Genomic DNA, 17,339 nt, shown 5'->3' with positions numbered 1-17,339 from the left:
GAGATCAAAAAAAACTTCATTCTGTTTGCAATCAAATAATTTGGAACATTCGCCCCCACTACAGTACCCAATCATTTCCATATTACAATTCTGTTAAACATTTAGTTACTTCCAATAGAAACTTCAAATAGAACTTTACACCACCGTATCAGCAAAAGCAAACTGTTACCTTAACATTGTGAAAATATAACGAGGGCTTGCAGCATCTTTGCCACCATGAAGCCGAGTTCCAAACTGACCAATTGGCTGAAGCAAGTTAATGTTGTTACTTCCCACAAAGTTCTGAGCCAAATTCACAATAGTCATCATCAATGCTTGCTACAACACAGAAACAGAATATGATGTTAATATCCTAAACTTTGCATACATATTCCCTAATTGTTATTAAAGTCCAAATTCTTGATTCTCTTACACATTTCCAAAGAATTTATAAAAGAAAAAATACTTTATTATGCTTAATTATCATTCTTCATGCCAGTAAGTACAGTTCTCAGTTGATTCCAATCCTAATGCTTACCTCTCCATGATGATAAGCAGACATCTCAGCAACAGATCCAGCCAACTGGGCAACTTTTACTTCACGTTTATCATTCCTCTTGAAACAGGTAAATAAAACTTTACGTTGGCCTGGTTTAAAGCCTATTTTTAAAAAGAACAATGCCTCTTTTAAAAATATTACTTGAGATATAGTTGCAGTGTTTCTTTTAATGACAACAATGCTCCATATATTCTAGAGAAAAAAGCAAAGATAACAGTCTCCTTTTGAAAAATAACTAAAATTGTTACCTGAGATTTCCTAACAAAATAAGTACATAGTAACATGATTTTACACCGTCTCAGTCTATTCCAAAAGTGAAGTACCATGTAAAAGCCCACCTGCTGGTGGTCTTAAAGAACTGCTCAGTGGTACCAAATTCCTTTCACAGGAGTTGCCAAACATCCATACACCCAAATGTCAGTTGTAACTAAAGTAGCAACAAACCATCAATGATCTTGAAAAGTGTATTATTAGAGTATCCCAAATCAGAAACCCTTATAAAGAAGAGATGTGTTATGGCAGTTAAGAATGCAGGCTTTAGAATCCCACTAATCTGTATACTCTTCTCAACTTGTCCGTTTACCATTTGACTTTTTGCAAATTACTAAACCAGTAAGCCTCAGTGTTCTCATCAGTGTAACAGAAATAATTACCTTCCTAACAGAGTGATCATAAGGATTACATGAGATAAGGCAAGCAAAGTATTCTGCTTCCTTATCATTCTTCTTGCTCTAGATCAGTGAGCATAGTAATAAGCTTTTCAGTATAGGCTAGCTATCATCATCATTGTGGACCCAGAGCAGGTAGAAACAAGAGGATGACAAAATATGGCCACTTTCCTTGAGAATTTTATAATCTAACTGAGGAGGCAAAATTGACACAAGTAAAATAACAGGCACACAATAATGGAATAAAAGTTTAGGCATCTGAAACCAACTTGGACTGCAGTTGTTAGAGAAGACTTCACAGAAGGGATGTAACTTAAAACTGAATTACATGGATGGGTAAAACCATCTGCTATTAGCTGAAAACCCAAGGAACACAAAGATCAACTTGCTAAAAGTTATAAAATGAAAATTAAATGTTTCTAGATAGAAGACAAAAATCTGCTCTAACTACTGGGTGCCAGTTTCTAAAGACTTTTTGGCGTTAGTTTTTGGGTACTGAGGTATAAAGGTGTTTTTAAAATTTAGTCTCAGGGGGTGCCTGGGTGGCTCAGTAGGTTAAGTGTCTAACTCTTGACTTTAGCTCAGGTCATGATCTCATGGTCGTGACATTGAGCCCAGCATCAGGCTCTACGCTGACAGCACAGAGCCTGCTTGGGATTCTCCCCTCCTCTCTCTCAAAATAAATAAAGAAGCATTTTTTTTTAACGTTTATTCATTTTTGAGACAGAGCATGAATGGGGGAGGGTCAGAGAGAAGGAGACACAGAATCTGAAACAGGCTCCAGGCTCTGAGCTGTCAGCATGGAGCCTGATGCAGGGCTCGAACTCACGGACTGAGAGATCATGACCTGAGCCGAAGTCGGACCCCCAACCGACAGAGCCACCCAGGCGCCCCAAGAAGCGTTTTTTAAAATTAGTCTAGTTAAATATTTTAGAATTTATCAAAATCTGATTTTACTTTTTATTTTTAAAAGTCTGCAATCTGGGGCGCCTGGGTGGCTCAGTCGGTTAGGCGTCCGATTTCGGCTCAGGTCATGATCTCACAGTCCGTGAGTTTGAGCCCCGCGTCAGGCTCCGTGCTGACAGCTCAGAGCCTGGAGCCTGTTTCAGATTCTGTGTCTCCCTCTATCTCTGACCCTCCCCCATTCATGCTGTCTCTCCCTGTCTCAAAAATAAATAAACATTTAAAAATTTAAAAAAAAGAAAAAAAAGTCTGCAATCAACTGGAGTTAAAACTTTCAAAACTTTGCCCTAATTTTCCTAAAAAACTTTTTAAAAAGAGTTTAAAAGATTCTAAAGAATCAAGGACTATAAAAGATTTCAGTCCTACCAAAAGATCTCAAAAACAAATTCAGAATTTTAAAATTCATTATAAGAATGGCTTAGAATACATGATATTAAGAATATACTCGATAACTACATACAAAAGTGAGAAAGATTTTCAAACAAAAGCTACTTACCATCAACAAGAGATGGTATAGATCTTTCATTGTCTGAGTTTGAGAAGAGAATCAATTCTTTGTTGATGAAATCATTGTAAGTCAAATGCTTTGTTGCTGTACCATACAAAAATTGCTAAGAAAAAAGTTACACAGCAACACAGTCATTAGTCCTGCATGACTTTTAGTTTCTTTCTTCCCCCAGACCACCACTCTTTATGACTAACCTCTGGTAAGCCATGTAACCTACGCTGTCTCCGATCTTCCATAAAATTTGTTAACCATTCTTTTCTGTCATCAATCTTCTTCTTACTGAATGCCTGAAAGATTCCAGGTAACAATTTAAAATATTAAAGATTAAATGAATTTCATTATACCATTAAAATTTATAATGGCAAATAACTAATTATTAATTGCTCAGAAATTAAGGGGTTTTTTTTAAATATGCTTCTGTCCAAGATATACTTGAACAGAAGTCTTTCAATTAAAGAACTCTGAAAGCACAGCTTAATTTGTGTGTGAGACTGGGCTAAAGAAACACTAAGATTAACTAGTTTGGGCATTCGAGTTCAAAAGAGACTTATCACAGAAAACCAAGACTAGAAAGAAAGGTATGGCAGGTAGAGACATGGATATTAGGAAAAAAATTTTTAATTAACTTGATTACCAAAGTAATGGCAGCATCATCTTCAGGGCCAGCATATCTAAACAAGATGCGGTGCCTTTCCATATCAGCAAAATATTCCTTTGCTTCTTTAGCTGTGCTGGTACCCAAACCTGCACAATTTAAAAAATAAAGTTGAAAATAATCCAGACAGAGAACAACAAATACTATATGATCTCATTCATATGTAGAATCTAAAAAAGTTGAACTCACAGAAAGAGAACAAAATGGTATTTGCCAGGGGCTGGGGAGAGGGGCATATGGGGAAAGTTCAATCAAAGAATACAAACTTTTTGTTATAAGGTGAATAAATTCTGGGGATTTAATGTATAGCATGGTGCCTATACTTAATAATACTATATTGTATACTTGAAAATTACTGAGAGAATAGATCTTAAATGTTCCCTCTATAAACAGAAAAAATTAACTATGTGAGGTAATAGATACATTGACTGTGGTAATCATTTTCCAATATATATATCAAGTCATCATGTTGTACATTTTAAATATGTATAATTTTATTTGTCAATTATTCTTCAATAAAGCTAAAAAAATTTACATGAATTGTGAACATTAACAGTTGTTTAAACCTATTAGGTTAAAAGCTGATAGATCAAGCTGGCAACACCTGTAGCAATGGGTCAATCTTAAAGAAAACTCAGATATTACAGGCCTCTTGACATAAATACGCAAAGTCACCTATTAAATGTTTTTGCCACATAAATCTAATCCAAATCTATATAAAGCCTCTGACTTAACTACCAATTTTTTAAACAGAAAATAAGGGACAAAGGAACATACTATATATTTAATGAAATTACAATGATAATCATCAAAATTCAGAATGCAGAAAATTATACAGGACAATCTGACCTTTTGAACAAATGAACTGCAAGGAAAAAAAATGAAAAGAGAAGCAATAAATTAAGAGTTAACAGATTTATCAAACCAAATGCAACCTGTGGACCTTGACTGGATCCTAACTCAAAAATAATTCTTTTAATAATTAGGAGAATTTTAACACCAACTGAATATGTAAGGTTATTAAAGAAAGGTATGATAATGAAATTAGGGACATTTTTAAAACATTCTTTTAGAGACACATACTAAAGTATTATGGAGGGGCGCCTGGGTGGCTCAGTCGGTTAAGCGTCTGACTCTTGGTCTCGGCTCAGGTCATGATCTCACGGTTCGTGAGTTCAAGCCCCACATCGGGATGCGCTCTGACAGCATGGAGCATGCCTGTGATTTTCTCTCTCTCCCTCCCTCACTCTCTCTGCCCCTCCTCTGCTCTCTCTCTCAAAATAAACTTAAAAAAATTTTTTTAAATAAATAAAGTATTATGGAAATAATAGAACGTCTGGAAGTTATTTCAAATTAATGGGAAGGTGAGAAGAGTTTTGATAAACAGGATTGGCAATGGGATGGTGACTGTTAAAGTGCATGGGAAGCCCATCATACCACCCTCTCTACTTCTACAAAATTTTCCAAAATAATTCTTTTAAAATCAGCAACAGCTATTTTTGTGGTCTAAAACAAATTTTCAAATTATTTTATAATGATCTCAAAACATATTTATGTCAGTAACATCACAAATAAGTATTTTAAAATACAAACCTTTGTAGTACTTTATTTTCCAGGCTTTCTGGTTTTCTATATGTTTTTTCCACTCGTCAAATTCAGGAATACTATAGAAGGAAAGTTCCTGCTTATTTTTGCTAGCCTTAAATTAATAAAATAAAAAAATTAGTTTTCTGCTATTCTTTAAGACAACAGTATAAAAATATATTAATGTAAATAGTACCTTTACAATAGGAGTAATGAACTCTTCAAGAAAACCATGCTTCAAAAGTGATGGCCAATTGTGATGGATGAAATTAATAAGCAGGCCTTTTATGTGAGAACCATCTTGATCCTAAATAAATGTTAGTACAGAGTGCTATAATAATTTTATGAAATAAAATTACTTATATAATCAAATTTTCAAAGGTATGAATGCAACACAGGTAAAATTCCATTCAAATTTTGGAACTGCATTTTACAAAACAGTAAAAATTACCCTTTAGATCATCACAGTAAATATTTTCTTAAAATTCAAATAATGAATATGGCTAGTTATACACTAAATCTTCTTGTCATTACAAAATATACTACCGTTACATGTTTTATATAGATTTGGGGGGGGTAATTATTCTTAAGTGTTTTATTTTTTTTTCAATGCCCATCACCCACTTTCCCCTCCCTCCCACCCCCCCATCAACCCTCAGTTTATTCTCAGTTTTTTAAGAGTCTCTTATGGTTTGCCTCCTTCACTCTCTGTAACTTTTTTTTCCCCTTGCCCTCCCCCATGGTCTTCTGTGAAGTTTCTCAAGATCCACATAAGAGTGAAAATATATAGTATCTGTCTTTCTCTGTACGATTTATTTCACTTAGCATAACACTCTCCAGTTCCATCCATGTTGCTACAAAAGGCCATATTTCATTCTTTCTCATTGCCAAGTAGTATTCCATTGTATATATAAACCACAACTTCTTTATCCATTCATCAGTTGATGGACATTTAGGCTCTTCCCATAATTTGGCCATTGTTGAAAGTGCCGCTATAAACACTGGGGTACAAGTGCTTCTATGCATCAGCACTCCTGTATCTTATATAGATTTCACTAAAATAATGATTTAAGGATGGAAATACATAAAGTGTAGTAATCCACGGAGTACAGGTATTCATAAGTATTCTCTTGATATAAAAACAGCCAAATTTTTGCTTAAAACTATACAGCAGCTTTTTCAGTGGAAGATTTTCTCTACAAATGTTTTTAATTACAGTACCTGAGACATGCAGTTGGATGCATATGAAATTCTTCCTTTTCAATTTTCTGGTTCATTCCTAATTATTGCCATTTTACTATTCGAGTCCTACTTTTTGCACATCCCAAATTATATCATCATATACAAATACTGACCAATATCCTAAGTGGTTAAGATGGCAGAGTAGTAGGGGGATCCTATGCTTATCTCTCCCTCAAACACAGATAAATATCAAATCATTCTAAACACCCAAGAAATCAATCTGAGGACTGAGAAAACAAACTGCACAACTAAAGGGAGAAAAGAGTCCACATCATGAAAGGTAGGAGGTGCAGAGACGTGATTTGGGGGAGAAAAGAATCGCGGGTGCTGCAGAGGGGAGGAAGCCCTGATCATGGAGAAAGGAGCGGGGTAGGGTGAGAGAAAGAGAAAGAGCATGCATGCACAGGAGAGAGAGAGCTCAAGCGAGCGAGAGCTCGTGAGCACACAGCACATGGGGCTGCACAAGAAAAAGCACTTCCCCAAAACCACTGACTGAGAAAATGAGAGAGGCTGATAATCGCAAGTTTTTACAAGCAACAGAGCCCAAAGTCTGAATTTCTAGAAATCTGTGCTTTCTCCAGGGTGGAGCCTGGCAGACACAGCAGTACTGCTGTGGAGAAGTCGGGAGCGAACAGCGAAGTCTGTGGATCCTCTGCATTGCACTGGGAGAGACAGTTCCTCTTCTTGGAGTGCATTTGGGAGAGGAGGCACTGCCTCTCAGAGGACAAGAGTCGGCAGGTGCCACTGAGCTGCCCTGTTCATTAGCACAGGAGCAGAGTAACCTGCTGAGGGCAGCTAACCTGGATGCTGGTGCTAACAGAGAGGTCCTTTTGTCCCCACCCATCAGCACTGATGAAATTCAGTGAGCAGCACAGTGCCCACAATGGAGGCTTGAGATGTCTACACCAAGCTCCGCCCCTCTGTGCTCTGCAGGTACTTTTTCACTAGGGCAGTGTGCCGGAGAGTCAGAGAAGGAGCACAGTGGGCCCCTCCCCTAGGAGACCAGCACACCACCACCACCACCCCCCACACTGCACACACCAAGTCTACTGACCATAGAGTGCTGCAAAGCTTCAGCTCTAAGGGAAATAGGATCTAGCTTGTTTTAACAAATAGACCAAAACACACTTAGTTAAAATTCGCCACACACGGGACAAGGTCCAAACAGTTCCCACTGCGGGCAAGGAGAAACTCTGCAGCCGATTGACCTAAGGGAAAGAACAGCCAAAACACAACAGCCAAGTGCATACAACATACATCAGAAACACTTCCTGAAGCACCAGGCCCTGGACAATAGATGAGTTCTTCTTAAAACAGCCATTACTCTCAGGGCCAGGAATCATAACAGGTTTTCCTAACACACAGAAGACAGAGACCTAAACAAAATGCCAAGACAAAGGAATTCATCCCGAAAGAAAGAAGGGATCGGGGCCAGGGAATAATCAAAACAAATATAAGTAAGATGCCTGAAGCAGAATTTAAAACAATTGTAAGGATACCAGCTGGGCTTGAGAAAAGCAGAGAAGACACCAAGGAGTCCCTTATCACAAAGATAAAAGACCTAAAAACTAGTTGATCTGAAATTAAAAATGCTATAGCCAAGATGCAAAACTGACTGGATATAATCACAAGGATGGAAGTAGCACAGAAATGAATAGGTGATATAAAAAATAAAATCATGGAAAATAATGAATCTGAAAAAGAAGAAAAATACTGGATTACGAATGTAAACTTAGGGGAACTCAGCAACTCCATAAAGAGTAATAACATTCACATCACAGCAGTTCCAGAAGAAGAGAAGGGAAATGGAGCAGAAGGTTTATTTGAGCAAATTATAGGTGAAAAGTTCCCTAATCTGGGGAAAGAAACAGACATCCAAATCCAGGAGGCACAGAGAACTCCCATGAAAATCAAAAAAGCAGGCCAACACCAAAACATATGATGGTAAAATTTGCAAAATACAGAAGAGATAAAGAAAGAATCCTGAAATCAGCAAGGGAAAAGAAATCCCTAACCTACAAGGGAAGACAAATAAGGTTAGCAGCAGATGTCTCCACCAGAAACTTGGCAGGCCAGAAGGGAGTGGCATGAGATATTCAACGTGCTGAATGGGAAAAATACTCAGCCAAGAATACTTTATCCAGCAAGGCTGTCATTCAGAATAGAAGGAGAGATAAAGAGTCTCCTAAGCAAAAATTAGAGTTTGCGACCACTAAACCAACCCTGCAAGAAATATTAAAGGGGACTCTGAGTGGGAAAGAAAGACCAAAAGAAACAAAAACTACAAAGGAACAGGGAAAATCTCCAGAAACAACAACTTTATAGGTAATACAATAGCACTAACTTCATACTGATCAATAACCACCCTGAATGTAAATAGACTAAATACTCCAATCAAAAGAAACAGGGTGTCAGAATGGATAAAAAACAAGACCCCATCTACATGCTGCCTATAAGAGACCCATTTTGGAACCAAGACACTTCCAGACTCAAAGTATGGGGATGGAGAACCATCTATCATGCTAATGGACGTCAAAAGAAAACTGGAGTAGCCATACTTATATCAGACAAACTAGATTTTAATCTAAAGACTAACAAGAGATGAAAAAGAGCACTATATAATAATAAAGGGATCTATCCAACAGGAAGATCTAACAACTGTAAATATTTATACCCCCAACTTGGAGCACCCCAATATATAAATCAATTAACAACATACATAAAGAAACTCATTGATAACAATACAATAATACTAGAGGATGCTAAACCCCTACTTACAGCAAAGGACAAAGAAAATCAACAAGGCAACAACAGCTTTGAATGACACACTAGACTGGATGGACATAACAGATATATTCAGAACATGTCATCCTAAAGCAGAATACACATTCTTTTCCAGTGCACACGTAACATTCTCCAGAAGAGATCACACACTAGGTAACAAATCAGGTCTCGACCAGTACAAAAAGACTGAGATCATACCATGATTATTTTCAGACCACAACTCTATGAAACTTGAAGTCAACCACAAGAAAAAATTGGAAAGACCACAAATACATGGGCGTTAAAGAACATCCTATTCAAATATGAATGGATTAACCAGGACTTTAAAGAAGAAATAAAAGAACACATGGAAACAAAAGAAGATGAAAACACGACAGTGTTTAGAATGCAGCAAAACCGGTCCTAAGAAGGAAGTATATAGCAATATAGAATATGTAGCAATATAGGCCTAACTCGAGAAGCAAAAAAAGTCTCAAATACACAAACTAACCTCATACCTAAAAGAGCTAGAAAAGGAAAAGCAAGTGAAGCCTAAAGCCAGCAGAAGGGAAATAATAAAGCTTTGAACAGAAATGAATGACATAGAAACAGACACATGAAAAGAGGCTCAACATCACTGTTCATCAGGGAAATACAAATCAAAACCACAATGAGATACAACCTCACACCAGTGATAACAGCTAAAATTAACAGCACGGTAAACAACAGATGTTGGTGAGGATGCAGAGAAAGGGGAATCCTCTTACACTGTTGGTGGGAATGCACACTGGTACAGCCACTCTGGAAAACGGTATGGAGGTTCGTTAAAAATAGAACTAGCCGGGGCGCCTGGGTGGCGCAGTCGGTTAAGCGTCCAACTTCAGCCAGGTCACAATCTCGCAGTCCGTGAGTTTGAGCCCTGCGTCAGGCTCTGGGCTGATGGCTCAGAGCCTGGAGCCTGTTTCCGATTCTGTGTCTCCCTCTCTCTCTGCCCCTCCCCCGTTCATGCTCTGTCTCTCTCTGTCCCAAAAATAAATAAAAACGTTGGAAAAAAAAAAATTTAAAAATAGAACTAGCCAATGACCCAGCAATTGCACTACTAGGTATTTATCCAAAGGATATAAAAATAGTGATATGAAGGGGAATATGCATCCTGAAGTTTAAAACAGCATTATCAACAATAGCCAAGTTATGGAAAGAGGCCAAATGTCCATCCACTGATGAATGGATAAAGAAGATGTGGTGTGTGTGTGTGTGTGTATACACACACACACACACACACACACACCGGAATATTACTCAGCCATCCAAAAGAATGAAATCTTGCCATTTGCAACAACGTGGATGGAGCTAGAGTGTATTATCCTAAGCAAAATAAGTCAGTCAGAGAAAGACAAATACCATATGATTTCACTCATATGCGGATGGAAGGGAAATAAAAAATAGAGGGAGGCAAACCATAAGAAACTCTCAACTGTAGAGAACAGACTGAGGCTTGCTGGAGGGAAGTTGGACGGGGGATGGGCTAAATGGGCGATGGGCATTAAGGAGGGCACCCGCTAGGATGAGCACTGCATATCATATGTGAGTGATGAATCACTAAATTCTACTCCTGAAACCAACACTACAATATATGTTAACTAGAATTTAAATAAAATCTTGAAAAAATTACTGTATTGATTAATCTTTCTTGCTTATAAATCTCACCATTTCCACTCAACTTTTAGGTAGGCTTCAACCCCATAATACTACTACAATGTGTTCTACTCTTCTCATACTTAGTGCATTTAAAAACATTTTTAAAATAACCAAAAACACCACTTTCCAAATAAATCAGAAATGTAAAATGTGTTTCACACAAGCAGTACCATTAAATGTTTTCTCCCCCCCTTTGACGTACAATCGTTTTCACTTTTACTTTCTTGAAGTAAGTCTCATGAAACAAATATCAAAAGGGCACTCAAAAAGATGTACGTTTTAAATATGTGGCAACCTTTAAACCAACCTGATCAGTCATAATCATAATCTTCCCATAGCGTAAAGTTTTCAGAGATTCTGCATCATCATAACTTTTCTTGTATTGTAGACCAACTATTTTGATAATATTGTTTATTTCTGCATTTTCCATGATCTGTGCAAAAAGAAAAAGAATTCAGAGTATGTTAAAAGTGTTGAAGGCCGCCTAACTGGCCCAGTCACTAGAGCATGTGACTGTTGATCTTAGGGTTCTAAGTTTGTAGAGATTACAAAATCTTTTTTTTAAAAAAGTGTTGAAATACATAAAAAGTGAGTCTGAATTTACATTTAAAAATTCAGCAATTTTAATAAAGTATTAAGATATCATATATATGTGGAGATATATGCAAGAAAGAGAGAGATACCTGTTTATGGGAAGCTTCTCGGACGTTAAGAATTTTTCCCCTAAGTGGAAAGACTCCGTATCTGTCTCGCCCGATCACACCTAATCCAGACACAGCCAGCGACTTGGCAGAGTCTCCCTCTGTTAGTATCAATGTACACTCCAGGGAATGTTTGCCACCTGAGAGGTATTAAAAACGACATATACTCCAAATTCCTCAATTTTACCAGTGAGAAAAATGAAGCCAGAAAAATTCATAATCACAGTGATGACAGTAAGACTGTAAGAGTAACATGATACAATAGTAGACTTTAAATACTAATAGTATAGTTAAAATATTAAGAATATTTTATTATTGAATTCCTATCTTGAGGAAATTGATGTGATGCATGTGACAATTTTAATGAAGTAAAATTATATTCTGAACATAAAATCATATAGTCTAACTACATGTGGAAAATGAATACTTTCTATAATTGGATAAATAAAAATTTAAATCAAAATCTTGAAAAAAAATATGAACCTTACCAGCATCATTAGCATCATCCAGCTTGGGAATACCTTTGATTTTACTATACTTTACTGATGAACACTTCTTGTTCAGCTGAGTCTGAGCCTTAAATTTCACCCAGTTCAGAATACTTTCTACAATGCCACAGTTAGAGGCCTAAAAACAAAGAATAAGCCAGAAGTTCATACACTTAGCTAAAATTAATGTAATACTTGGAATCTGTGCAGTTATATGGCCTAATGATAATAATGATACATACTAGCAAATTTTACTCTCAGTAAAGCTAACTCAGGCAGCTATATACAATAGCCTATTGTACAGAAACAAAAACATGAATAAAGAACTTTCCTAAATATGAAAAAAACTCTATTATAATAAACTCCATGAGAAACACACACAGCTTTTGATACAAGTTAATTTTGTTAAATTAACAAGTAAAACCTGATCCACCATAAATTTAGTAGCTGGGAAATTCTATACACTGACATTTCTCATATCCTTCAAAAATACAAATCTTGAATTCACTATGACAAAAACTATTAATACATAGGAAACATTAGATGAATTCAAGAACTCATGAATAGTCCTTATGCTTTAAACAAGTTTGGCAACAGGACTCCAACATTATATATTGTGTGTCACCACGCAGGGAGTCAACGTGTGACGAGATGTTAACACAAAAAGAAAAAAGTAAAGAATCTCCAAGTTGGAGGTATTTATTTTTCATTATCCTAAAAAGTTTGTTTCAGGTGTATGAAATAGATTTCTGGAATGTCTGAGATATGGACTATGTTGCCAAATCTAAACTTAATCCTCTCAAAATGAAAAAATCTAAAATCTAAAATCAAATCACTTCATCATGAATGTCATAAGGGCAGAAATTTGCAGAAGCATTAATGCAGGGTCCTTTGTATTCAGAATTCATTATTAGATCCAAAAATACTATTTCTATAGACTTTACGCTAGAACCTGAAAAACAATTTTTGTTTTTGTTTGTGAGAGCCTACCTTTGAATTTCCCATACCAGAATGTGATACGTTATTTCTATGGCAATTACACAGCACTCCCCCACCAAACTATAAACTTCAAAAGAGGAAGGGCTGTGATTTATTCATCTTTATATTCCTAGTGCAAATATATTTAAAGGTACTTCACACATGCTTCTTTAATATATATTTACTGATGGTACTGCCAAACAAAGGAAGTGAAATAAATCTTACCGATATACAACAGATTTTGAGAAATTATTAACAGCTACAAGGATCAGTTAAAAATCTAACATTATTCATTTGTACTCTCACCTAGTTTCAGAAAGTTAAGCAGTCTAAATATGTACAAAGTAAAATCAAATTATAAAATATGTAGAATATGGTAAATTTTATATTATGCATAGGTTACCACAATTTTTTAAAAAAACTATATAAAGGTAAAAATCAGCAGATGAAATTGAAAGGAGTAGAAAAGATGAAAGCAGAAGTCCTATAAGGACCTATCAACATTTGTCAGAGGAAAATCGGGCTGGATAATGACCAATAAAAAGCTAAAACACAATTAGTTACGGGATTCCCTTATTTTATTCTTGGCAAAACAATCCAATGTTTTATAAAACAAAGTCTATCCTTAGTAGTTTTCAGAATTAAGCCATTAGTTTGCAGTATAAGTGCCTATGCCCACAGTTAGTGTAAGAGAGAAACTAATCACAAGTAGAATAAATAAATCAAGAAAACGAAATCAACTTTCAATAAAAACACACTGAAAAAATAATACAAATTTTACTCACTGCTTTAAAAAATTTTTCTGACAGTTGGCATTTGGACCCAAAACTTTTGGGCTGCAGAGTCATGTTTTCTTTCGTCTGAGAATCAAAAGTTGGATTTTCGATAAGGCAATTAATAAAAACCCATATATGGTTTTTTACCTGTTGGAAACATACCCAAAAAAGGTCAACATCAGAACTGGTATTATTTAACAATTCAACAGACTATACAAAGCATTACTTACTTGAAATGGTTTTACTGATACCCCAGCTTTGTTCTTTTTCTTAACTACTTCAATCAGTTTACCAACAACTTGATCTACTACGTAATCCACATGACGTCCACCCTAAAAAGGAACAAAAAAACAGAATCCAAAATCATCTATAGTTAGGGTAACAAAATACTTACATATTCATTATGTTCTCAAATCAGCACTTAATCTTTACAACTTTGTGGAATTAGTATTAGAAACCCAATTATGCAGAGGCATAGGATAAATCTCAGAATTACAGAGTGGGGATTTAAAAAATAAGGTATTTTTGGTTATAGGGCCAATTAATCAACTGCATAAAACTATACACAAAGTAAAATCAATCGAATTAAAAAACATGGAAGTGAGAATGAATACTGGCATGACAGTGGTAACAGCACTCACAAGATTTAAAATTTAGGGACTGTGACAGCCATTGCCAGTTGTCTATCCAATGCCTATTCTCCCCTTTATTGAAAGACCTAAATTTGCTTTTACCTGGCAACATGTCCAATTGAAAATATTAACCAATCTAGGGGCACCTGGGTGGCTCAGTCGGTTAAGTGTCCAATTTCAGCTCAAGTTATGATCTCACGGCTCATGGGTTTGAGCCCCGCGTCGGGCTCTGTGCTGACAGCTCAGAGCCTGGCGCCTGCTTCGGATTCTGTCTCCCTCTTTCTCTACCCCTCCCCCCGCTCACACTTTGTCTCTCTCTCTCTCTCAAAAATGAATAAACATTAAAAAAAATTTTTTTTAATATTAACCAATCTAGACTCCCTTGCAGCTAGTGGCAGCCACTTGACCCAGTTCTAGCCAGAGATGTTCGTGAGGTCTACCAGATGGGATTTCCAGGAAAACTACTGTATTCCTCATAAAAAGGGAGAGATTTAGTTGGTATATGCATTTGCCCAGCCCCTTTCTCTCTCCCTAGAACTTGGAACTGAGGCATCTTAAAGGCATGAGAAGGAAAGCCACATGCTAAGGGTGGCAGAAAAGAAAGTCAGGAAGAGCCTGGTCCCTGATGATACTGTGGAGTCACAGTACAAAACTAAGAATGAGGAAAAATAAAACTTCTACATCTTTATGCCACTGTATATTAGGTATCTATTACGTAGGACAAAATGTCACCATAACTGATGCAAAACGTGTTGACTTGAGAAAGTGATGCTAGATTATAAACGCTGAATATTAACCAAAAAAAGTTAAAACTTGAACAAGAGTGACAAATAATCAAATCATTGCTTTAGATTATTCTAGGATACATGTTTGTATTGCCTAAGACTTTATTATGATCGATGGACAAATGCTGTTAGATGAGAACAATTTCATTTGCTTTTGAAATCCAAAAGTCTACGTAAGACAGTTCAAACTCCTTAGAATGGCATATAACACGTTCCACAATCTGATCCCAAAACAGATTCCTCTATTATTCTTTTACATTCTAAACTAGGAACACAGAATAAGGAATGTGTTAACATTCTAAATTCATGAAATATATTCAACCATAAATACTCAACATATAAACTTAATGTTCAGTGGGTGTTTAAATAAATTATAAGACAGCTATTTTCGTAGAAAATAAGCTTTCGTTTTCATAATCCAATTCTAATTTCACAAAAGCAGATTTGTGGTTTTTTGTTGTTATTGTTGTTTATTTTGTTGTTTTTAATGAAGCACTGTTCTACCACTGACGTGGCAACACAGCACTAGCATACTTACTTTTGTTGTCGCAATACTATTTACAAAGCTGATTTGCTGGAATCCCTTTTCACTCAGCGTGAGACAAACATCCCATCTTTCATTTGCAAGTTCATGAATAACTTTCAGGGCCACTCCAGTTTCGTCCAATTTGTCTTTCACGTAAAGATCTACATAACTGCGAAACCCATTTACCTATTCATTTGAGAACAAAAATAAACAATTTTAAAATTGGCAGTTCAGGGGCGCCTGGGTGGCGCAGTCGGTTAAGCGTCCGACTTCAGCCAGGTCACGATCTCGCGGTCCGGGAGTTCGAGCCCCGCGTCGGGCTCTGGGCTGATGGCTCAGAGCCTGGAGCCTGTTTCTGATTCTGTGTCTCCCTCTCTCTCTGCCCCTCCCCCGTTCATGCTCTGTCTCTCTCTGTCCCCAAAATAAATAAACGTTGAAAAAAAAAATTTAAAAAAAAATAAAAATAAAAATAAAATTGGCAGTTCAACTAGGTGAATGCCATCAGGTATTCTTATACTTTTATTTCCCCTCAATCACAACAGCTCTTACTCTTCAGATCCAAACCTTCATGACTTCCCCCACTCTATTCCTTGATCCCTACCCTTTTTAAAAAGGAATCCATTTCCATATGTACTTGATAAGGAGAGGTTATGAAGGAACAGCTGGACAGGTGAATTATTATAAAATCTTTCAAAAGTTTAAGTTTTAAAATGACAAAGTAGACTTCCAGTTGAGTTCAGACACAGAGAAGGCTTAAAAAAATAAATAAATAAATAAAGAGGAGTGCCTGAGGGCTCAGTCGGTTAAGCATCTGACTCTTGATCTCGGGTCAGGTCAGGAGCTCACATCCCATCTCAAGGTTTCTGAGATGGAGCCCCGCATCAGGCTCTGCACTGACAGCACCAAGCCTGCCTGGGATTCTCTCTCTCCCTGCCCCGCCCCTGCTTGCTCACACTTTCTCTCGCTCTCAAAACAAAAATAAACTGAAAAAAAAAAAATTCTTTAAAAAACAAGAAATGTCTGCCCTTACAAGAAAATCAGACAACACAATGATTTTTCAAGAACTGTCAAAAAATTGAATTCATAGGACAGCTGGCCATCCTGAGTCTGAAGAGAAACAGGTATCTATAGAGAGACACAGAATACTAACCAATTTGCTTAAGTGAGGCAGAAGCTACCTAATGTCATAGAAGTGAAAAGGAACCATAAACAAATTGACGAATTTGACCAACTGTTGTAAGACAAATGTGGACAGTATGGGTGTGTGATGCACTTGAAGGATGTCATCATAAGGGGTTCCTACACTTACAGGCTTTTCCTCCAGAAACCCCAGCAGGTTCTCACAGGGAAGGTGAGAGAAAATCTAGAGAAAGTTCCCCACCATGGTGCTGCTGGTTGGGGGAAGAGAATAGCAACCACTGGGAATTTCACCCAGAACTGTCTCCTTTACCCCCATCCTATCCACAGAAAAGAAAAGTGGAGGGGGGGGGAACCACCTTAATTTGCAGGGGGGGGGAAGGATACTGCTGGAGAGTATTAAAATATTACTATAGCAGGAATAAAATAATTCTACCCAGCCCTTCCTCAGCCCACCCCTATCTCATTTAAGGATAAAAAAAGAAGTTTATTTTATGGAGGACGGAGCCTGGAGAATACTAAATGAGAATGCTGGTGGACACTTGCTGCAGTAGAGCACAACGTGCAGGAGATTAGAACAATACCAAACTGTATAATATATGTGTAACTGGAATACCAGAATAGCAAAGAAATATTTGAAGAAATAATAGCCAAAATCTTTTCAAAATTAGTGACAGACACCCAACAACAGATCCAA

At 36.8% G+C, this 17,339-nt stretch overlaps 1 protein-coding gene across 2 annotated transcripts in view; it reads right to left on the bottom strand.

Moving 5' to 3' along the window:
* TOP2B (DNA topoisomerase II beta) overlaps positions 1-17,339 on the bottom strand; it is a 64,796-nt gene that overhangs the window by 23,020 nt on the left and 24,437 nt on the right. For both annotated transcript variants that reach the window (XM_047100370.1, XM_047100371.1), the window contains exons 8-20: positions 15,518-15,691; positions 13,793-13,894; positions 13,572-13,709; positions 11,809-11,947; positions 11,303-11,460; positions 10,927-11,052; positions 5,113-5,223; positions 4,926-5,031; positions 3,312-3,421; positions 2,872-2,964; positions 2,666-2,780; positions 518-639; positions 170-318 (exon numbers count right to left, since the gene is read on the bottom strand). In XM_047100370.1, coding sequence (XP_046956326.1) covers positions 170-318; positions 518-639; positions 2,666-2,780; positions 2,872-2,964; positions 3,312-3,421; positions 4,926-5,031; positions 5,113-5,223; positions 10,927-11,052; positions 11,303-11,460; positions 11,809-11,947; positions 13,572-13,709; positions 13,793-13,894; positions 15,518-15,691 — 1,643 coding nt within the window. The remainder of the gene's footprint in view (positions 1-169; positions 319-517; positions 640-2,665; positions 2,781-2,871; positions 2,965-3,311; positions 3,422-4,925; positions 5,032-5,112; positions 5,224-10,926; positions 11,053-11,302; positions 11,461-11,808; positions 11,948-13,571; positions 13,710-13,792; positions 13,895-15,517; positions 15,692-17,339) is intronic.

This window comes from Lynx rufus, unplaced genomic scaffold (assembly GCF_022079265.1).
Source record: "Lynx rufus isolate CCGP_SWC_20201006 ecotype Redwood Valley unplaced genomic scaffold, mLynRuf1.p SCAF_5, whole genome shotgun sequence".
Lineage (NCBI taxonomy): Eukaryota > Metazoa > Chordata > Mammalia > Carnivora > Felidae > Lynx > Lynx rufus.
The sequence above is the reverse complement of the archived record's forward strand: the minus strand, read 5'-3'. Positions and strand labels throughout refer to the sequence as shown.